Below are 22,787 nucleotides of genomic sequence, written 5' to 3'. Positions count from 1 at the left end.
GCCTTCCTGGAGAACAAAATTCAAATCAGTCCCCAGGCTCAGGTATTGTTTCCACCCATGAGCTATTCTCGGAAGGAATGTTCAGGATCATCTTCCAGTCCAGCAACCAGAGACCTTTGGCAGGCCACCTTCCTGGAGCAAAGCAGAGGGAGGAGCTGCTACTGCTGCTGCTGCTACCTCAGGACATGGGGCATGTGTCCTGGGAGGGATCCTGCCCTGTTGGCCCTTTCCTGGGGAGGAAGGAGCACAGAGGCAGATAAGCAACCATCTAATCCAACCTCCTAGAAGAAACTGAACAGCAGAGCCCTGAGTCCCTGTATACCAAGCACCAAAGCACGGGCTGCTCTGGGGAGGTACTCACACCCTGGTGTAATGCAAGAGGCTGAATAGACAAAGACCAGTCAGTGGCAGAGGGAAAGGAATAAGCAACCTATACCATTACTGCCCAGACCCAGTCAAGCAGAGGGCAAGGGAAGCATAAGATGAAAAAGTGGCCCAAGTAGTCCAAGGCAGTAGGGTACAATGGACAGAGCTCTGCATTAACAGGAAGGAACTGGAAGCCCTGAGTTCCAAGCCAGAACTATGCTATCTAGCCTTAGACGGCTCATTTAACTTGTCCCAGTTTCTTCATCTGTAAAATCGGCTTCCTCACAGGACCGCTTTGAAGATTAAATAAAGAAGAGATATGAAAGTGCTTTGAAAAATGGCTAATGCGGCATAAATACAAGGCATGATTCTCCTTGTTACAGTTACTGGGGTGGGGAAGGTGAAGGGGAGGTGACCCTGGGTTTTCAGTGGCTTTGTTGATAGAATCCAAGAGAGAGAATGAAGAGTGAAGAGATCATCAGAGCCAGAGGACCTCAATTCAAATGAAATCCCTCCCCCCCATGCTTTACTACCTGTATGACCTGGTACAAGTTGCCTACTTTCTCTGAGCCCCAGCTCCCATATCTGTAAAACAAAGAGGGTGGTCTGGTTGGCCTCTAAGCTTTCTCCCAGATCTACCTACCATCTTAAGACCTCAGTTAACAAGCTCTAGAGGGTCCTGTCTAGCTGGAAAAGCTTCAAGCACAGTCCCAGTGATGTATCTGAGGCCCAGTCTAGCTAAGCTCAGAAAGACTCATACCAGAAGGTAGGCCAGCAGCTGATGAATATTTTTGGCCACAGAAAATCACAGAAGGTCCACCCATGAATGGCATGGGGGATTCACAATGTGAGTTGATGGAGGAAGCATCCACACCAATGAAATCACAGAAATCACACAGCCCATTCTGGGGTCTCTATCCATGACTCCCTCAGGGTGATATCCAGCCAGTAGACAGAGAGACTTGTCCCCAGATTCACAGGACCCCTGACTTACTCTCTTCTCTCTACCCTTCTTAGCCACTGTGTACCACTAAGACCTCATGGATAGATCAAAGAGGTTGAGGATCTCTGGTCCATATCATGACTTGTCCCCTCTAGCCCATGTGCTCCCTAATGGACTGGCTTCTCATCTGCATGCCTCTGGACCAAGGCTTCTCTGGCTAAGTCTCACATACTCTCAAGCTAGCTCATGGTAGACAGAGCAGACCAAGCCCTGGTCAGGGACCGCTCTATCTGCTCTGAAATCAGCATGGTCCTTCCTCACTGTGGGGTATGAGCCCTATCCCAGCTTCAGGGTCACCTCTGGTTGTAAACATTTCTCCTTTCCCACACAGGCTTCAGAAGCCCAACCATCCAAGTCAAGAAAAGCCCCCTAAGCCACCTGGAGGGTTCCTGGGGAAGCCACTTACATTTGGGGATGGTTCCAACATGTTGTCACCGTGCCAGCCTGAGATGGGCACAAAAGGGACCGTGGCAGGGTTGTAGCCAATCTTCTTGATGTAGGCGCTGACCTCCTTGACGATTTCATCATAGCGCTTTTCACTGTAGGGGGGCTCTGTGGAGTCCATCTTGTTGATGCCTACAATGAGCTGTTTCACACCCAGAGTGTAAGCCAGCAAGGCATGCTCTCGGGTCTGCCCATTTTTGGAGATGCCGGCTTCAAACTCTCCCACACCAGCAGCTACAATCAGCACCGCACAATCAGCCTAGCAGAGAGAGGCAAGGAGGAAAACAAAGGGAGAAAACAAGCATTGATTAAGCTCCCACGATGTGCCAGGCACTTTACAAGTATTATTGGATTTGATCTTCACATCAACCCTGGGAGGGCAATGCTATCATTATCATAGGCATTTACTGTTGAGGAAACTGAAGGTGAGTAACTTGCCCAAGGTCATACAGATAAATAAGAACTCAAGTCTTCCTGACTCAAGACCCAGTGTTCTATATACTGCACCACTTAGCCACCTGTAGAAGGCAGAAATAAATTGATTTGATCTCACTCTCATTCATAGGATAACAGATTTAAAACTGAAAAAACCTCAGAGGCCATCTTATCCAACCCTTTCATTTGACAAAGAAGTAAACTGAGGCACAGAGAGATGGCAAAGTAGATAGAACACCAGATGTGGTGTCAAAAAGACATGAGTGGAGCAGCTACGTAGCGCAGTGGATAGAGCACTGGCCCTGGAGTCAGGAGGACCTAAATTCAAATCCGGCCTCAGACACTTAACAATTACTAGCTGTGTGACCCTAGGCAAGTCACTTAACCCCAATCACCTCACACAAAAAAAGGCATGAGTTCAATAGCCAAGTCACTTAATCCCCACTGGATTGGATTGGAACTTGGGGCTTCTCTGGAAGCAGTGCTGTATCCATTGTACCTTATACTACCCTTCTTCCTCACAATTATCCTCTTCCTTCCTACCCTGCCCTCCAAAATACCCCATTTTTTCTTCTTATCTTTAGATCAAGACTACCAAAGGATACTTCTCTTGTGTATCCCCTATTCAGAAAAGGAGAAAGCTAATTTACACTGCCCTACTGATGACCGAGACCAGAATTGATAGTCAGGTCACTATAGGGAAGCTCAAGGTCACTGCCCCACTAGCTCCAATCTAATGCCCTTCCTGTCACATCTGCTCTCACTTCTTCATGGGGAAGCCAGATGTTCAGCCAGAGACTACCTCAAGTTTTTTACTACTGCAGAAGACAAGGTGGAGAGAGAGTTGAATAGGGATAGGTTTGTAGACTTTGCACCTGGAGACAGGAGAGGATCATGGGAAGGGAGGGGCAAGGAGTCTGAGGGAGCCATCTGAAGTCTGTGGGCAACAGATTTAGAGCTATTAAAAGACCAACAAATGGGCATGACCTCCCATTCATGATCCTTCTCCCTTGTGCTGCTCATTGAAGGGGCCATGGCTGGGCCAGGCACCCACCAGACTTCCCTAATCGACTAGTACCCATTTCCAAAGACCCCTCACTGAAAAACAGGAGAGGCAGCAAACAAAAATTTTTCTCCAATTGGTCTCAGCAGCCGCCTTCCCTGAGAGCAATTCAGCACCTGCTCTGCCACTGTCTCGAAACGACCTGGAACATCAGCACTTTCTCTGAGCAGATGACTTCTCAACAGCAGCTCTAGACTGAAACACAGTGGTGTATGTGTGCTGAAGTGCCTGCAGGCCTCTCATTGGCCACCTTGTAACTCAACCCTGGGTAGGTGTCCCTGGGGCCTAACCAAAGTTCCCACGCTCATCGACGGTTAGTGCAAAGGGGGACTGGCCAGACAGAGTTGGGAAACTGTCCAAAGGCCCCCCAAAAAATACTATTGGCTCAGCCAAGATCCACATTGAAAGCCTGCATGATACCTCAGAGTCAACCTCTTTTCCCATTTCTGTGCTTCCTTCTGAGCAGGAAGCTCCCCTCCTTTCAAATAGTTCCCAAATTCTCACATCCTCCAAAAAGCTCATCTGGAATAGTCAGAAAAGAAGGGACAGCTCACCTTAGATCCTCCCTACCTAGACACAGAAGTCCCACAGCTAGTTCTCACTCCCAAATGTCCTGACCCTCTACCCCAACAAAATGAATTTATTAGCATCCATCTGGGACTGGGAAGTAGGGTGACATAATGCAGACAGTGGTATCCTGAGGTACTGAAGAACCACGCCCTAGACTTAGCTTATCCACTAATTAGGTTTGTGGCTAACTCAGGCCATTCTTTGGGGTGGTTGCAAGGGTCAAAGGATCATTGATTTAGACCTGGAAGGGGCTTCAGCACCCCTCTAGTCCACTCACCTCCATTATATTGTTGTTCAGTCATTTCAGTCACTTCCAACTCTTCATGACCTCATTTGGGGTTTTCTTTGCAAAGACACTTCAGTGTACCTTCTCCAGGTCATTTGACAGATGAGGAAACTGAGGCAAGCAGGGTTAAGTGACTTGCCCAAGGTCACACAGAAAATGTCTGAGGTCAAACTTGAACTCAGGTCTTCCTGGCTCTAGGCCCAGCACCACACACACATTAAGTGGCCAAGCAAGGATTCAAACCCAGGTCCTCTGATCCCAAGTACAGTATCTTCTTTATGGCACCATGCTGCCTCTATGAATCTCAGTTTCCTCATCTATTAGATAGAGCTGCTAAGCATTACCCTGCCTCTCTCACAGAGAGATAATGTATGTGGAAACATCCTCACCAGTGTTTTAATCCTTCTCTGTGTGTGTCAGTGTTAACTTGTCTTTGATTATAAACCCCTGAATCATAGGATCTGAAGTGCTCTAGATTTGCTCACTACTAGCACTATGTGTTCCTTTAAAAGATGGTGGTGCTAGTGGCAGTGATAAGCACAGGCTCTCACTGTCAAACAATGTGAGACCCCATATCAGAAGAAGAAGGAAGAGGAGAAGAAGACTGCTCACTCATGGCAGGAATAACCCCTCAAAAACTGAAGAGTGTGATACCCAAAGCTCTCATGGATTCATTTCCTTAACTTTTAAGGCCACCTAGGTAATACAGTGGATAGAGTGTTGGACCTAGAGTCAGGAAGACCTGGATCCAAATCCAGACACAGACTCACTCTATGACCTTGGACAAGTCAATTAACCTTTGTCTCAGTTTTCTCATCTGTAAAATGGAAATAATAATCTACCTCACAGGGTTGTTAGGAGGATTAAATGTGATAATATTTATAAAGTTCTTGGCATAGTTCCTGGTATACAGTAGGTAACATATAAATGCCACTTATTATCATCATTATTACTTATTATGATTATCACTATTCATGGAGCTTGCACCATTACAGCAAAAGGTTCCAGCATCTACTTTCTCCAGTCCATTCCCTGCTCCTCAAGTTCCCCCTCTAATTTTCCCCACCTGCCCCTCACCTGCCAGAGTAACTGCCCACCTGGGAAGTTCCTGTGATCATGTTCTTGATAAAATCTCTGTGTCCTGGAGCATCAATGATAGTGATGTAGTATTTGGTCGTCTCAAACTTCCAGAGAGAAATATCAATGGTGATCCCCCGTTCACGCTCAGCTTTGAGCTTGTCCAGGACCCAGGCATACTTAAAGGAGCCTTTGCCCATCTAAACATTGGTCAAGACAGGAAGAAATAATAGAGATAAGTTAGCCTTGGAAAGAAACAACAACATGGTACATTAGGAGGCACTGGATCCTGCATGGTCTCTCATGTGATTGATAATAAATGCTAACGACAAAAAAATTGCATCTTGGGAAATGAAAGCAGTTTGTTTTCAAGGAAAAAAAAAACACTAGACTACAAGTCAGGAAACCTAAATTCTAGTCTCAGTTATGGAATTAGCTGTGTGATTTTGTGCAATTTGCTTTCCTTCTCTTGACCTCTCTCCTTTGTCAAGTGAGGGGACTGTACTACATGATATTTAAGGCTCGACTCCCTTCCTCTACGAAGGCAACTTGGAGAGAATGGCTCTGGAGTCGGAGGTTTTAGGTTCAAATCCCATGGTCTGAGGCTTCCTCCCTTCATGGCCTTAGGCAAGGCAAGGAACATATCACTAAACCTAGCTTGGGCCTCAGTTTCTTCATATGTAAATGGAGGGTCTTAGACCATGGCCTCTGAGGTGCCTTTTAGCTCCAGATCTAGAAAAACATGAAATATAGTGTTCTCCTCCTCCTCCTCCTCCTCCCCCTCCTCCTCCCCCTCCTCCTTCCCCTCCCTCATACAACTGCCAAGTCAGAAGCATTTCTGAAACTAGAGCTCATTCAAAAATACCCCAGTAGGGGGAGCAAACTGGAGCACACAAGAATTAAAACAAAGATAGATAAACAAATTCATGGATGTTACCAGGCAGCCTGCTTTCTTCAGAGGTCAGGGGTTATACTGCATCAATCCAAGAATGATAATGTATCTAGGTATTTCCACCTATTAAACATCTGTTAAAATCTTATAAATTAATGCAACATTGACCAATTTTCCAGTTTCTTCTAAAGTCCTAGTATGCTATATCTTGAAGAATTCTTAAAGATCCAACCCCAGGCACTTGAAGAGGAGGAAACTGAGGGCCAGAGAGGAAAAATAACTTGCCCAAGATCACACAGTGACCGGCAAAATCAGTACGTGACCCCAATTCTCCTGATGCCAGCAGGTCCATCACTCGTTCCACTACAATCTGCTGCCACCACTCTCCTGACAAAGATCTTCACTTAGATCTGTGGCTTCCTTTTTCTGTCCCTTTTCCAGGTCCAGTCTGTTTCACAAAGTAGTAATCATGATTCCTTCACTAGCCTCAGCTGCTCGGCCCAAAAGCAGAACCAAGGGGGGTGGGAGTAGGGGTGGGGTGAGATGCTTCCCCTTTCTGAGTAGAACCCAGCATCAGGTTAGCAATGAATCCTGGAGTACCAGAGGAAGGCGGAGCCTCAAATGGATGGAGAGAGGGATCAGCAGTCCATAATCAACTTTTCTAGAGCATCCGGTAGCTGCTACGGGCCAGAGCTGAGCTGAGTGAGCATATGCTTCAGGGCACAGGTGGTTGGGGTTAGGGCCCCAAGATGGGATTTGCTCTCCTCAGAGTGCAAAGCCTTCCTTCCAAAGAAGCAAGGCTCAGCTTTTGGAGTGAGCTACATGCCTTCTCATGCATGCTGTGACTTTCTTCCTTCTTCGGCATATGCAGGAAACATAGGGAGGGGAAAGGGGAACTACACAGTTCGGATGACATGGCAGGATTAAAGGGTTTATAACCCAAGATTAGGCAGTTTTGAGGCCTTCAGCCAAAAGACCAGTGCAAATGCCATTGAGTTTTCCTAAAGCAGTAGCTTCAAAGGAAGAGATAGTGCCACTTCTAATGCTCTAGTTACTGACAAACAGCTGAGAACATCTGGGTGCCAGGTTTTCCATAGGGAATTGACCAAAAAGCTTATGAGGCAGTTTGTTACAAGCATGTGACCATCATCTCCCTCAGCACACAGGTCCTGAGAGACCCAACTATGTTATTAAACGCAACCTGGCACCTCGAAAAGTTCTTCCCTTGGGTCCATCTGACCAACTCTGCCACACCCATTGCTAGCCACAGAGACCCCTGGCGACACTTACAGACCCCCTGGCCTCACCTCCATGACCCAGTGAGTCCCCATCTCTGCTCAAGAAAGGAGCCCCCTCCATCTGAGCACTCTGAAGTTAGCCATGCCAAACTTAAGCCAGGTTCCAAGTTCTCAAACAGTCTTAAACTAATCCACTCCTGGACTGTTGCATACAAGGATACCACTGTCTTCTGCCCAGAAGGACACAGGGCTTTTCAGCTTAGCTAAGGTGAGCTGTGGGCAGCAAGACTCAGAGCCACCACTTTTGACAAACTCCCAGTCTTCCTCCATCACCCCACCCCTACCCAGCAGCTGCTTCAGGGCTCCCTCATCCGGGCAGCTTCCCCAGTCTTGGCAAAGGGCAAAGTTGCAGTCTGGCTTTTTAGATGCACTTGGGCCTCCATTTCCTAGTAATGCAACCTTGTGAAAGAAAAACCTTTCCCAGCTCAGCATCAGAAAATGGAGTCAGGAAACTCAGTCAATCAGCTATTAATAGTAACTCTGAGTCCTGCATATTCTGCCTGGTCCCTGGGAGAGGTGAGGAACTGCCCAACCCATCAGCATTTTGGGTACATCAGCCTCTGCCTTCATTTGCCAGATAGGAATGGTTGTCTAGGGAAGATGGAGGAAACCTCAGGGATTTTGTTTTTACCAGCATGATAAAGATGATTCTGATCTGAATTGAATAAAATCAACAAATATTTATCAAGTACCTATGGCTTACAAGGCTCCTTCTGAACACCACTAACCATTCTGTTTACTGAGTCAATTAGCAATCAAGTCAGATGTAATTATTGTGGAAGGCTATTTGGGTTCCTCTGCAGAGCAAACCCAATAGCATTGATGGCCGAAGGCTCCCAGCTCCACTTACAGCCTGAAAAACTCAGCTGCAAAGTGATAAACAGCCAGGTCTGGCTCCTAGGGGCACAGTAGGGCAGTGAGTTCCCTAATCTTAAACCTTGTCCCTTGGTGCAGGTTGGGGACTCAGAGCTTTGGGGCCCTGCTCTCCTACTGCTGCATTTTTCCTCCAGCCAGAACTCAGGAGATATCATAGACTCATAGATGCCAGGTTTCATGCATTGTGTACTTAACATACAAAGCCACACATTTGTCCTACCTTCAAAAGAGGTAAAATGAGCCCTAGAATGGAGTGGGGTCAAGCCCACTGATCTGCTCTGTCTATGAGAAAACCAGTCCTGTGAGGGCAGGGGAGGGAGGAGGAGAGGATAAGGAAAGGAAGCGAAAAGGAGAGGAGAGGGGAAATGGGAAGGTGAGAAGAAAAAGAAAGGGGGAGGGACGAGGAGAGGAAAGGAGAGGAGAGGAGGTAAAATGAAGGGAAGGAGAGGCAGAAGAAAAGAATATAGAAGTGGGTAGAGGAAAAGGAGGGAGGGGATGGAAGGAGAGCAAGGAAAAGGGAAGAAGAGAGAAGAAAGTAGAGGAATGGGGGAAGGGAAAGGGAGAGGGGAGAGGACATGGAAAAGACAAGTTAAAGGGAGGAGGGAAAGAGAAAAGAAAGAGAATGTATAGGAGTAGGAAAGGAAAAGAGGAGAGAAGAGAGGAAATAAGGGAAGATAATAGGGAGAGCAGGGGAGAAAAATGTAGGAGTGGGAAGGAGAGAAGACATGAAAAAGAAAAAGGAAAGGGGAGGGAAAGGGAAGAAAGAAGAGAGGGTATAGGTGTGGGTAGAGGGAAAGAGGAGAGAAGAGAATGGGAAGGGAGAGAAAGACGGGAAGAAAGAGAAAAATATAGAACTGGGGAGGTGGAAAGGAAAGAGAACAAGGGAAAGAGAAGGAAGGGAATAGAGATAAGAAGAGGGAAAGGAAGAAGAGTGGTGACTAGAAGGGGATGGGGTAAAGAGGGAGAAGGGGAAGGAGATAGAAGGAAAAGAGAAGAGAAGGGCATGGGGATAAGAGAGAAAGGAGAAGAAGAGAGGATAGGTAATAGAGGCAGTCAACCAATCACTGTAGTTTTGCTTACCTCTGCAGCCTCCTTCTCAAATTTTTCAATGGTCCTCTTGTCAATGCCCCCACACTTGTATATGAGGTGCCCCGTGGTAGTGGACTTGCCTGAATCTACATGGCCAATTACGACAATGTTGATGTGGGTCTTCTCCTTACCCATCTTGAAGGGTGTGTGTTGGGGGCAGGGTAGGGGGCCAACTTAACCTAAAAGGTTAGGATACTGGGTGGGGCAGAGGCTCTTCAGACAGTGGAAACTAAGCCGAGTTTCTGTGTAGGCTGGAAGAGAAAATAGGCAACAAAGAGGCTCAAAAGAGTCCCCAACAAAAGCTCCAGCCAGGGCAGGAAGACCTTGCCAGCAGTTCTAGTGCTGGCACAGCCTAGGAATATTCTCATTCTCTCTCTGTCTCTGTCTCTCTGTCTCTCTGTCTCTCTGTCTCTCTCTCTCTCTCTCTCTCTCTCTCTCTCTCTCTCCCTTCTTCCCTCCCTCCCTCTTTTCCCCTCCCCCATCTTGTCTCTCTGTATCTCTGCTCTATCTCCCTTTATCTCTGTCTCTATTTCTCTTTGCTGCTCCTCTGTGTATCTACCTCTTCTCTTTGTCTCTCCTCCACCCCTTTCTCTGTCTCCCTCTCTCAATCTCTGTCTCTCTTTGTCTGTCTCTGTCTCTCTGTATGTCTTGTCTCTCCTGTGTCTCTGTCTGTCTCTCTGTCTGTCTCTCTCCACTCTCTATGTCTCTCTCCTGTGTCTCTCTCCTCTTCCCCCCCCTCCGCCCCCTCAAGGCAGCAAGGGAGTGTTATAGAGCCCTGTGGGCAATTGAGTTATTCCTGTTCAAAATTATCCAGGTGAATAATTTAGGAACCCAAACCAGGAAATCAGCCACCTCTAATCAGTCCTAATTGACTCACTTAACTGGGGTCCAAGAATATTGGGCAATGGGGCCCATTGAGACCTGACCTCATTGTGACTGTGCTTAAACCCACTTGGAAAAAAAATGAGAGTTACAAACCCCCCATCCCCACCCCAAGAGTGAGCCTCTCAGTCTTCCTGGGCCAAGTCATTTCTGGGAATGAGGGCAGCTTTCCTGTCTCATCATGGTAACAACTGATACCCCTGGACTCCAGCTCCAGGAACCTTTACCTGCCCTACAACCTTCCATCTGTCCCCCACCCCCACTCCCCACACACATACACCACATGGATCAGGAGAGATGGGGCTCAGAACAGGATTAAGTTCTGCCTTCCTCCTATACAGCTAAAATAGACTTTACCTCCTTCTGATATGCACACATTTTCCCTGATGAGATATTCAGGGTTGCTGTCCTCTCTTCCCACCAAACCTAAACACACACACACACACACACACACACTGGAAAGGGAGCCATTTTTTTTTCTTCTCCAACACTCCCCCTCCCCAAAGCAATATTGGGAGCTCATGACCTGAGTGACAATATGTTGTCCAGATAAGGACACAACTCAAAATAGCTTCAGCTCTGGCCCTTTCTCCTTGGGTCTGAGCTGAAGGGTCAGGGCTAGCCAGAGGAGCCAAAAAATCCAACCACACAAGCCTGCTTGGCCCTAGCAGCTCCTGGTTGGGAAGAGAGGAAGTCTAGGTATGCTCCACAGTGACCTCTTGGCAGGAATTAGGGTCAGCTCCTATCCTAGCCATGCAGAGTTGAGGTTTACTGAGATCCAAATGGTGCCAAGGATCTGGGAAGACAGAGTTTGTTCCCAAATCCAAGACGCCAAAGGATGACAGTTCCCTAGGGTCCTGTCAAAACCTCCTCCCACTTGTCTCCCCCACAGACACTTTTCTAATGGTAGAGATATCCATCTTTTCAGATTCCCGCACTCTAGCTGGGGTGGGGAGGAGGGGAGAGACAGAGACAGACAGACAGAGACTGAGACACCTAGACAGAAACAGAGAGACAGACACCGAGACAGAGACACAGAGAGACCTACGCATAAAAATTCAGACAAACGAACGCACACATCTCAGATATCTAGGACTCAGAGAAGCCTAAGATATTCGTTGGGGAGAGAGTAGGCACCCTGAAAGATTGGTGAAGGGGAGATTGGGAGGGGTATTTTTAAGTTCCCAGATCAGGTCAGCCTGACCCATTCCCATTCCCTCACCCACCACCCATCTCCGCCACCTCCTCACCCCACTCTCGATCTCGTCAGCCTGCCATTCTGAGAATCCCCCGCGGCTGACAAGCAATTGTCTTACCGGGAAAGCAGAGATGACCCTGGGGAGGCCCTGGTCCCAGACCCCTCCTCGGGGAAGCCAAAGGGACCACGCTCTGAGAGCCGCAAGGTCAAGACTGCCTCTGCTTGTGTTCTCTGCGCTCGCCCGGGTTCCGGCTCCCCGGAGACCCCGCAAAGACGCACCTCGCTTTAAGAACGAGATAAACAAGCTACGACGCAGCACGACCCATCCCGAGCTGCGGCTGCTGCCCCGAGCTCTCACATCTTGCAGGTGTCCTTTCCCAACGCCCACAGCCCTCTCCCCTCTCCGCAATCACTGGGACAGGGCACTAGATGTGGGGAACCCTAGCACCCCCCATTCCCAAAATAATCTACTTCTGCGCCTTCGCCTTCTCTCTGTTCCATCCCCGCTTTCTCCCATCCTGGGCTCCTGCCCCTCCCAGTCCCCGGGGACCTGGAGCAGAGCAGAGGGGCTGCCCTCATTACGAGGAGGCCTCCCGAGGGGAAGGGAAGGGGGCGCAAGCCATCTTACCCGGAGCTGAGGTCTCAGCCAGAGGGACTGGCGGCGCCGGCTCTGGCGGTTTTATCTCCCTAGGAGGGGGTCCACCTATTGACGGTGACGGCGCAATGCAGTGACCCCCTGTACTACAGCAATGCGGTACAGGGCTGGAGAGATAGGAGGAGGAGGAGGAGGAGGAGGAGGAGGAGGCGGAGGCGGCGGCCGGGGGCGGGGGGTGGGGGGTGAAGAAGGAGGGAGGAGATACAGGCTGGATGGAGAGACAGAAAGACAGGAATGGAAGGACAGAGAGAAACCGAGAAAGCAGAAAGAAAAACAAGGAGAGGGCCCGAGAGAAACAGAGACAGGAAAACAGAGATGATGGAGAAAATGAAATTAAACTCCCTTAAAACGACAGAGACAGGGACAGTTAGAGACAGATAGAGACAGAGACAGCAGAAGGTTAGTAGAGAAGAGGAAGCAAGGAGGAGAGGAGGCGAGAGAAGATGCAGGGGAGGACTGGGGGTGGGGGGGCGGAATTGACAAGTTAAAGAAAGAGGCCAAAAGGACCCTGAGGACAAGGATGATGACACAATGCTAGGCTAGAAGACAGTGAGGCACAGGAGGAGGATATTGATGAAGGGAAAGGAAGAAACCCAAACAAGGGCAGAAAGAGAGCCCAAGGGAGATTCAGGCTGACGAACTGCGGACCGGGCCGACTTAACGTACAATATTCCAAGCCTTAGAATTGAGGTTGAGTAAAGCCAGCCTTCAGGGATGGGGCCAAGGTGTTCCATGGGTGTCGATCGCTGCTGCAGGGAAAGATTCCCCTACTGGAATCCTTCATTCACTCATTTAATAAATATTTACTGAGCCCCTACTTTGTGCAAGGCCTTGAGTGAGGTTCCATCTTGTGAACTCAGTTAACTTGGTATTGTCTGTGTGAACATCCTCAGGCCACTTGGTGGTTCTCTGAGGCTGCATTTTTATCCCAGTCTGCCTTCTTCTGCCCTCCAACATAGCAACAACTTATGCCTGCTTCCCCCCATCAGTCAATGTGAGCTCAAAGAAGGCAGACTCCTTACATTATAAGCCCCAGTAAAGTATAATGAAGAAAAGAAAGCCTGCTAATGCTGACAGGAAAAAAAAAGGATGGTTTCTAAAGACAGGGGGAAATGATCTTTGGGTTATCCACATTAGAGACCCCTCTATTACTTCCATTTCTTGAGAGTTGAATGTACATCCCCAAAAACGTACCAGCACATTTATCATATATAGAAAAGGAGGAGAGGAAAAAAGGTATGTTTGAAGAGGCAAATCAATGAGTGTTGCTTTAAAAGCAGAATAGGACCCTAGATTAAGAAGTGAAAAGAACATCACAGATGACCTAGTCTACCCCTCTTGTTGTATAGATAAGGAAATTAAGGTCTAGATTGGTGAAGCAGCTTGACCAATACACACAGGTAGTAGGTTACGAAGTTGGGATTTGAACCCAGGTTCTCTGACTCCAAATTCAATGGTTTTTCTGTTACAACTTGCATTTGCAAGTATTAATACATTTTACCAGGGGAGGCATTTTGCAGGGTTAAATGACTTACACAGGGTCACTCAGCTAGTAAGTTTCTGAGGCCAGATTTGAACTCCTGACTCCAAGGCCAGTGCTCTATCCACTGCATCATCACCCAGCTGCCCCCATTAATACATTTTTGTTCAAATACCAGAATTTATAATCCTGAAGCCTTCTAGCCATGAAGAATAGTACTATGTTTAAGGCTTTATCCACTTCAGCACTCAGGCCCTTCATTTGTTCATTTTTTTAAACCAGTCTTTATTGGATACCTACTATGTGTACGCTAATGGATAAGATGCATATCTAACATGAATAAGACCTAGTCCCTGAGCTCAAAGAGCTCATACTCTTGCTGGAAAGATAAGGAACATAATGTAGTAAATAATGGAATTTGGCAGATTGATTGGGATGGGCCACACCTGGCCTGTCCTGAGTGCCATATGCTGCTGATATCAGCAGGAGAAACCGCTCTCCACAGGCAGTTTGAAGGACCTCCCCTTTTGGGGGAGGGAGAGTAAATGCTCACTGAGAGGAGCTCAGTCTCTTTCTGGTGGTGTGAGCTGCAGGAGTGGGCAGAAAGAGGTTTTTTCCTGGCAGTTTGTCCTTTGGGCCCTGACTGCAAAGCTGTTTCCTATTGAAGCTATGGACCCCAGGTGGTGAGTTAACATATGATCCCTGCTCTTTTGAATTAACTGAACTGGAAGCGAGTTTGGGGATTGTATAGACTTAGGTTAGAGTTAGGGGGATTATCCATTTTTCTTTTTCCCTATTCCCTTGTCTTTGATTTTATTAATTTCACCTTTTCTGTTTATTTTATTCCCATTAATAAAACCTGATTTGTTTGTGGGAAAGAGGCTGTTAGGCTCCTTTCTTATTGGCCTGGGAGAAATATCTAAAAAGGCAGTTCAGAGGGGAGGGACCTTTGAGCCTAGAGGACCCCAATACTACGGCGAGCCACTCAACTCTCCCTATATCAAATTTGGCCCCAACAATACATAAGTGAAAAATACTGCAGGAAAAAAAACTTTACAATGTACAGGAAGGAATTGTATTTAACAAGAGTTCAACAGGTCAAAGAATGTGCATGTGCAGCCTCTCAGTTTATTCTCCATTCTGGGAGACCTTGTATATGATGACTTTTAGGTAAAGGAGTATCAGCTGTGTTTCTGTGATGATTGGGAAAAAAATCATATCCAAGGGAAGTAGGATGGACCAAATGTCTTCTCAAGGGCCCTTCCAGAGCTCTGAGATCAGAAAATCCAAAAAAGGGAAACTATTATAACCCAGGTCACTAGAGCCAAGGAAGCATGATGGGAAGAGTCTGGTCCTTGGAGTCAAGAAGCCAAAGGTCAGATCTAGGCACCTACCACATATATAATACCTGTGCAGCCATGGACCAACATAGCAACAGCAATAGGTATGGTATCAGAACACTCGCTGGGTTTTGAATCTTGACTCTGCTAAATAGCTATATCGAATACAACCAAACCACTGGTGCTCTCTGGTCCTCAGTACCCTCATTTGTAAATGAAGGGATTAGACAGTCTGATCTGTGAGTTCCATTCCAATTTCAAACCCTATAAACCAATATGTCTCTTCACTTCTCTTAATCCCAGTTTTTTAACCTGTAAGTGAAGGTAATAGTACTCCTTGTGAGTAGGGTTCAGTTCATTATGTTCAGATACTCAGTGCCTGGCACAGTATTTGGCACACAGGTGGTACTTAATAAGTTATTGCTGATTGATTGTGTCATATCCTCAGGAATATGGTGAGGAAAATTTTCTATTATTCTTCAAATAAGCAAAATAGGAACCATTACTATTGGAATAATTGGTATTTTAATGCCTCCCATCCAAGAACCATTTAGTTTGAGATCAGACTGCCCAATTGTTGTTTTGTGGGGGGAGTGGGGTTTTAATGGCTGGCCAGCTTCCATCTAACAGAAGGGTGACTTCACCTCTTATAGAGTCTGGTTCTCTATGACATGCTATGTCACCACAATGGGAGGTAAGGCTCAGAGAGGAAGCAAAGGATGTGGGATTTAATTAAAGTGGCTTGGCTCCAAAACAAAAGTTAGAAATGAAGCACTAACCATCTTTGGCATCAGAGCCTTCAAAGGAACTTTATCGTGGCTGAAGCTTCTCTTCAGACCCTTGGAGAGACCTTGAAAATCTCAGGGAAAGTCTTCCTTCTGGCACTAAAATGGGACAATTTAATGAACAGGATGGGGACCCCTGAGTCCACTGCTTCCTTCAGGCAACACACTGAAGCTGGGTGTTGGCAATCTAAAACACTCCTCACAAATGCAGTCAGTCAGGCTAAATGAGGAACATGCTATCTCTGGAGTTGGATGAGATGGATAGCACCCAGCTAACATCAGCAATAGTGAAGGCCCACTGGCTCCTTTATAAGTGCATTCTCTGGCAAGAGAAATGAGAGCAGGTTAAACTCATTTTGGTCTGTACAGTCAGCAGCCATTGCTGGGCCAAAAGAGAATTACCCTGTGACAAGTTTAACTGTGTAGAAGGAAGGCAAATTCTAGAATGCAAAGGGAGAGCTGGAGCTAAGCTTCAGGTTCCAGGCTTGATTGGGCTCTGGGTTGTAGGAGGCTGGATTCAGTCCAGGATCTTTTGGAGTTTTTTGTCTAGGGGCTGGGCTTTGGACTCAGGGGTCAGGGCTCTGAATCAGGCTGCAGTCTGGTCTCTGGACAAAAGGCCCTGGACTTAGGACAGAGCTGGGCTGCTCTAGACTCTTAGCTTCTGGAAGTTGTTCTGAGTCAGACTATTTTTCTGGGAACTTGGCTCAGAGTTGAGAAAGACAATTGGAGAATGTATTGGGCTCTAGGTGATGAGCCCTATGGGCTGGGCTCTGGGCTCCTCTGGGCTCAGCATCACTTAATAAACAAAGTGATTGCCATAAATGGCCTGATAGGGTGGGAAGGAGGCGCAGTAGCATTTGCTTTATTCACATTTTTGTAGCTTACAATTTGCAAAGTGATTTTCTCATCACAGCCCTATAGGTAGGTATTACTCTCATTTTGCAAATGAGAAACAGGCTCTGAGAGAGAGACTAAATGATTTACCTAACTAATAAAGAGCCAAAGTAGGATCCAAAGGCAAGTCTCCGGACTCTTAAGTTCAATAATCATTTCGATAGCCATTCCAAGAAAAATAAATGATTCAAAATGGTGGACCATGCTCACTGGTTCCCCACATTAGTTACTAAATCATCTTCTTCTGAACGTGACATGGCATGGTGAAAAGAGTGATGAATTTGAAATTGAGAGACCTAGGTTCAAATTCTGTCTTTGTCACTTACTCCCTGTCTCACATTGGGTAAGTCACTTCCCTTCCCTCTGCCTTAGTTTCCTTTCCAGTAAAATAAGAATTAGATCATCTCTGTGGTCATTTGTGAGCAGTTAGATAGTGCAGTGGATACAGTGTCAGGCCTGGAATTGGGGAAAAAGTATGTTCAAATCAGGCCTCAGACACTTACTGGCTATGTGGTCCTAGGCAAGTTATTTAACCCTGTTTGCCTCAGTTTCCTCATCTGTAAAATGAGCTGAAGAAAGAATTGGCAAACCACTCCAGTATCTTTGCCAAGAAAACCTAAATGGGGCTAGACACTGAAACAACTGACCAACAACAAGGTCACCTATAACTTCAAAATCCTGTTATCCTGTAGCGACAAGTTCTAGCCCTAAAACATGCTGCTTTATGACAATCTAAGACTTGAGACTCCGTTTCCCCATCTATCAAATGGCAATAATAATGACTACCCTGCAAACTTTCCGGAGGTGTTGTGAAGATCAAATGAGATAAGAGATATAAAATGCTTTTCACATCTTAAGGCTCCATGTAAATGTGAGCTGTTACCATTGTCTCATTTGTATTCATAAGGTCAGAGGAGAGTTAAAATCCTTGGAACACCATTCTCTGTCTCTCAAAAGAAATGAAGCTTCATTCAAAAACACATTAGAGGTTGGGACCCTAAAATTAGGCTAATGGAAAGCTGGTGTTCCTGAGCCAGATCTGGTCCTCTTCAGTCACCCAAGCCTCTAAGGGAGAACTTCCCCAAAACCTCTCAAAACCCCCAACCCCAACTTGAAGGCATTAATCCAGTCACATCTCACAGGATATTCAAGCCTGGCAAATTGCTTTACTTACATTATCTGATAGGAGGCTCACAACAACCCTGTGAAATAGATACTGAATGTCCCCATTTTACAGATGACAAAACTGATACTCAGAGAGGTAAGGTGACTTGCCCATGTTTATCCAGCTAGTAAATGTCAAATGAGAGAATCTTCTTGACTCCAAGTCCAGCCAAACTGCATCTGAGGGTATACCTGAGAAAGAAGACAGCTGCATTACAGCCATGGCAGTCTTCTGAGCTAATGGAAGGCTCTGAGATTTTGAATACTGGAGGGGGAAAATGGGACAAAGGTTTGGGGAGGGGGAGGCCACTAGATGAGCACTGAAACTTCTAAGGAAGGCCCGAGTTCATAATCCTGCCTCAGACACTTACTAGCTGTGTGACCCTGGGCAAGTCATTTCCTGTCTGCCTCAGCTTTCTCATCTATAAAGTTGAGATAATAATAAGATGAGATGATCCATGCAAAGCACTTTGCACATCATAAAGTGCTATATAAATACTAGCTATTATCATAGGCCCTTCGTCCCTCCAGATTATCTCCATCAAGAGCAGATAACTTTATTTAAGAGAGGGAGTAATTATTGTAGATTTAGTGCTGGAAAAATGAATCCCAGAAGCCATCTAGTATAACTCCCTCCTTTTACAGATGAGGAAATTGAGGCCTCAGGAAGTTAAGTAATTTATCCAAAGTCATACATGTGACCAGGGAGCATCAGAGGCAGCCAGAGCTTGTCCCACTAGACCTCAACACAAGAGAACCACACAGCTCCTGCCAGGCTTCCCTGCACTTCTCCTCCAGCTTCAGTATCCTGGCTTGAAAAACACCACGGATGTTTGGAATGATTCTGTATCCTGTCCTGCCCCATCGTTCATGCAGGACAGCTGGGACATCGTTGTTCTCCAAGTGTTCCATCCTGGTGGAGCGTGGGGGAGCCAGGCAGTTTCATCTCAGGGTGTAATTGATGCTTCTCTTAAGCCCCACCCTCTTTGGGAGCCCCAAATCATTCTGCTCTTCCAAATTGAGCTGTACAGATCACCTTCCTCTGATAGAATTCCTTTGCTTGCTGTCATTAACTTCCTCAGAACTTCATGGAGTCAGAGATCATGAAGGTTTCAGATGACCCCACACATATGTGAGCTCGAACATGCTCCTATGATCTCAGGAATGAAAATTCCATAAGTCAAGTCTTTGGCCTTGCTGACTTGCCAGACACCCTGTGGTCTACCCATGGCTTCCTATTGCCTCCGGGGTCAAATACAAAATCCTCTGCTTGGTATTCAAAGCCCTTCATAACCTCACCCCCCTCCTACCTTCCCAGTTTTCTTATCCCTTACTCTCCACCACATACTCTTTGATCTGGTGACACTGTCTTCCTAGCTGTTCCATCAACAAAATACTCCCGCTCTCTCTACTCTGGACATTTTTTCTAGCTGTGTCTCATGCCTGGAATCCTCTCCCTCCTTGTTTCTGCCTCCTAGCTACCTTTAAGTCCCAACTGAAACCCCATCTTCTACAGGATCTCTCGGCAATAAGTTAAGTGACTTGCCCAGGATCACACAGCTAGTAAGTGTCAAGTGTCTGAGGCCAGATTTGAACTCAGGTCCTCCTGACTCCAGGGCCGGGGCTTTATCTACTGTGCCACCTAGCTGCCCCACCAACCTCTCTTAACTCTAGTGTCTTCCCTCTCTTTTTCCAACTTATGTGGTATATTTGTCCTATATTTGTATATTCTCTATTTGCACTCATCCTGGAGATAGCTTGTTTGTATATACTTGTTTGCTAGTCTCCCCCATTAGATTGTAAGCTCCTTGAGGACTGTTTTTTGTCTCTTTTTTTATCTCCAGTGCTTAGCACAGTGCCTGACACATAGTGAACATGATGAATATTAATTAACTGACTGACACCCCAATTGATGAGGGAAAAGAAAAGAAAGCAGCCCTTTAATGACCTCCCTTCCTGGGCTATGTATGAGAATGAATGCCTTCACTTAAGACAATTTGATGTTGTGAGAGACATGCCTCACCTGCCCAGGGCCAGTGTGTTTAGGTGTATGGGCATGTTGGAAGGAGGCGCAGAAGACAAGATGACTCTCCAGAGCTACCCAAAGCTCAAGATTGAGCTTCAAATCTCCACCCTTGTCCTCAGAATCTTTCCCTTATCCTTCTACTGTATTCATCGGCTTTCCCTTCCCCACTCTGCCAACACATGATACAAACCGATTAATCACAGTATGTTCAAGCTGGAAGGAATCTCAGAAAGTATCTAGTTCAATCTGTCCATTTTCCAGATGAAAGCAGGGAATTTCTCATAGTCACATAGGTACCAAGTAGCAGGATAAGAATTTGAACCCACGTCTTCTGACACCAATTCTAACACTATTTCCCCGATGTCATGTACTCAGCTGACCACTGAAAGGCATGTTTTGTGATGTTTGCCCTGGTTTTCACATACTTGTACATTGACACACTGGTCTTAGGCTGCAATATGAAAACAATGCCAAGCCCCACACATTCTTGTCAAGGTAATGTTTGCAAGGACCATTAAAACTGAAGAAGAGGATATGCATGAGTAGGCAATATGGAGACAAATACTGTCAGAAAGAAAAAGCAGAGGCAGATATAGAAACAGTCAGGAATTATAGCATCTGTGAGAGAGAGAGACAGAGACAGAGACAGAGAGAGATCGACAGATACAGTCATACATACAGCATTTATTAAGTTACTCCTATGAGTCAAGCACTGTACTAAGAACAAAAAGGCAGTTCCTGCCCTCAAGGAGCTTACATTCTAATGGGAGAAACAATGTATAAAGGAGAGCAAGAAAAGGGGGCAGATGATACCAGTTCAACGGTGTGATGTGGAGATGGTTGGAAAATGGCTTGGAGATGTGGTTCAAGGTAAAATAAGGTGAAAACTTATTTAGAGTCATCCAAAGCAGGAGGATTCATAAAATTAGAGATTTCAAGCTTCAAGAGATGTGGGAAGTCATTGAATTCAGCCCCTCATTTTAAAGATAAGGAAAGTGAAGAACCGAGTAGTTAAGTGACTTGCCCAAAGACACAGCTACCCCATATATCAAGATCCCTTTAGACTCCTTTGGTAAAACTGCTCTGTATGTGTTTCAAGACCCTTTTCCTATGAGATACATTTTAGGGATAACTCCAGAGAAAAAGCTTCAAGGAAGACAAAAAAAGGGAGTGGGCAGCAGCCTCCAAATCAATTTAACAAGGATTTATTCAGCACTGACCATATTCAAGGAACTAGAAATAAATAATTGCTGACATTTATACAGTGCTTCACACACATTTTAATTTGGCTATTACAACCACCCTCTAGAGAAGATAGAAGTACTATTGTGGTAAAGTGTATTTTCCCACTTCACCGCAATAATACTTCTATCTTCTCTAGAGGGTGGTTGTAACACACTAGATTTGTAGTCAAAGGACCTGAGTTCAAATCCCAACTATCTCATTTTCCATTATCATCCTGAGCAAGTCATTTCACTTTCTCCATCTGTAAAATGAATAGAATCAAGTAGATGCTCTCTAAGGTAGGTCCCTTTTACCTATAAAATTCCATTACTAACATTATCCCCATTTTACAGAAAATAAAACCGAGACTTAGAAAAGTGAAGTACAAGAGCATATCAGAGGCAAGATTTGAATTTAGGTTTCTTAATTTCATGCACCACAATCTTTCCACTAGATGCCCCCAGCCCAAAGGACTTTGTTTACTAGTTAACACTGATCTAGCCCTTGGCTATATTCTAGAGAGATCAGAGGATTGAGCATCTCAGGGAGAGATTATGGATATAGCTACTGCCAAGCAGCTCCTCCAGGCTGTTTGCAAGGTGAAGGGAAGGGTGCACACTGAGGGCATTGCTCTAGTATAGGCTGAAGGGTAAAGCCTTCTGTAGCAAAGGCCTTCTCTGATGGATAGTGGGTGGCAAGGAAGTTTCTGTGGAGATGAGTACAGCCCAAGGATAGTGTGCTCTGTGGAACCCCCAAGTCCCCTGCATCTCCCTCTATGCTGTCAAGTTCAGTGGCCTCCTCCATAGCATCTGAGAGTCCTATAATCTCCCTGATTTGAACACCTAAAATCAGATCTTCAAAGCTAGTATACCAGCTAAGGGATGAAAATAATCACTGGAGAAAGAAGGCGGTACCAAGGGAAGACAGGGGGTAGCTGAAATCACAGAGCACTGTTGATAGGATCACACTGCAGCCAGGGATTAAAAATAAATGCCTTGTGTGAAAACAACTTCCAAAAAATTCCCCACCAGGCAGCTGGCTGAGCTTGAAATTTAATATCCCTACTCCCCTTACAATTAGGCTGGATTTTCATAGAGCTATGGAAGCTGTTACTGGAAACGGGCTGGGACAGAAGAGATTTGGGCAGGGCTGGCTCTGTGCACAATAAATCAGCTCGTTTTGTCCAAGTGCCCTTCGACCCCCCTTTCCTAACTGACTTCTAATCTCCTCCCTGAGCACCCAGGGAACTCATTCCATTCTCCTCTTTGTCCAAAAGCCTCCCTCCCACCTAGCTAGGCTTGACTCCTCAGACAAAGCCTTGTTCTCCCCTAGTCAAAACATCTAATCCAGCAGCCAGCTGTGACCAAAAAACTAGATCTGATCCATTGCAGCACACTAAGGGTTAAATAGTTCACTTCTTCCAGGTAGATTCGTATTCTGTAGGGATACAGCTTTAAGAAAGAGTCCATCGCTGTTGGTAGAATTTCAGGGCACCCTGACTGGCCAATGGGAAGTCTACTTGGCAGCAGGTGACCTGTCCAGTGCTCTTATGGACATAATCTGTAGGCAGATGTATAGCATTCTGATTGCACCGTGAACCTTCCCTGGACATCCCTGACATTCCTTCCTGCGGGCAATTCAAAGCAAATAACTGAAACCTGCCCCACTTCCCAATGTTCTCATTTCTACTGATGGGAACTGTCATCCTCCCAACCTCCCTGGCTGACTCTTGATTCTCAT

General features: G+C 46.2%; 1 protein-coding gene across 2 annotated transcripts in view; it reads right to left on the bottom strand.

The window, feature by feature from the left end:
* Nucleotides 1-12,265, bottom strand: part of EEF1A2 (eukaryotic translation elongation factor 1 alpha 2) — a 29,863-nt gene extending 17,598 nt beyond the window's left edge. Inside the window, exons 1-4 of one of the 2 annotated variants that reach the window (XM_043987695.1) lie at nt 12,108-12,265; nt 9,391-9,650; nt 5,265-5,444; nt 1,776-2,072 (exon numbers count right to left, since the gene is read on the bottom strand). In XM_043987695.1, coding sequence (XP_043843630.1) covers nt 1,776-2,072; nt 5,265-5,444; nt 9,391-9,534 — 621 coding nt within the window. In that variant the 5' untranslated portion in view covers nt 9,535-9,650; nt 12,108-12,265. Of the gene's footprint in view, nt 1-1,775; nt 2,073-5,264; nt 5,445-9,390; nt 9,651-11,597; nt 11,737-12,107 lie in introns of those variants that run through there. The other variant, XM_043987697.1, reaches the window with a different exon arrangement.
* Between the last annotated feature and the right edge of the window lie 10,522 nt (nt 12,266-22,787).

The sequence above is a fragment of the Dromiciops gliroides genome, chromosome 2 (assembly GCF_019393635.1).
Source record: "Dromiciops gliroides isolate mDroGli1 chromosome 2, mDroGli1.pri, whole genome shotgun sequence".
Taxonomy (NCBI): Eukaryota; Metazoa; Chordata; class Mammalia; order Microbiotheria; family Microbiotheriidae; genus Dromiciops; species Dromiciops gliroides.
This window is presented reverse-complemented; position numbering and strand designations above follow the sequence as displayed.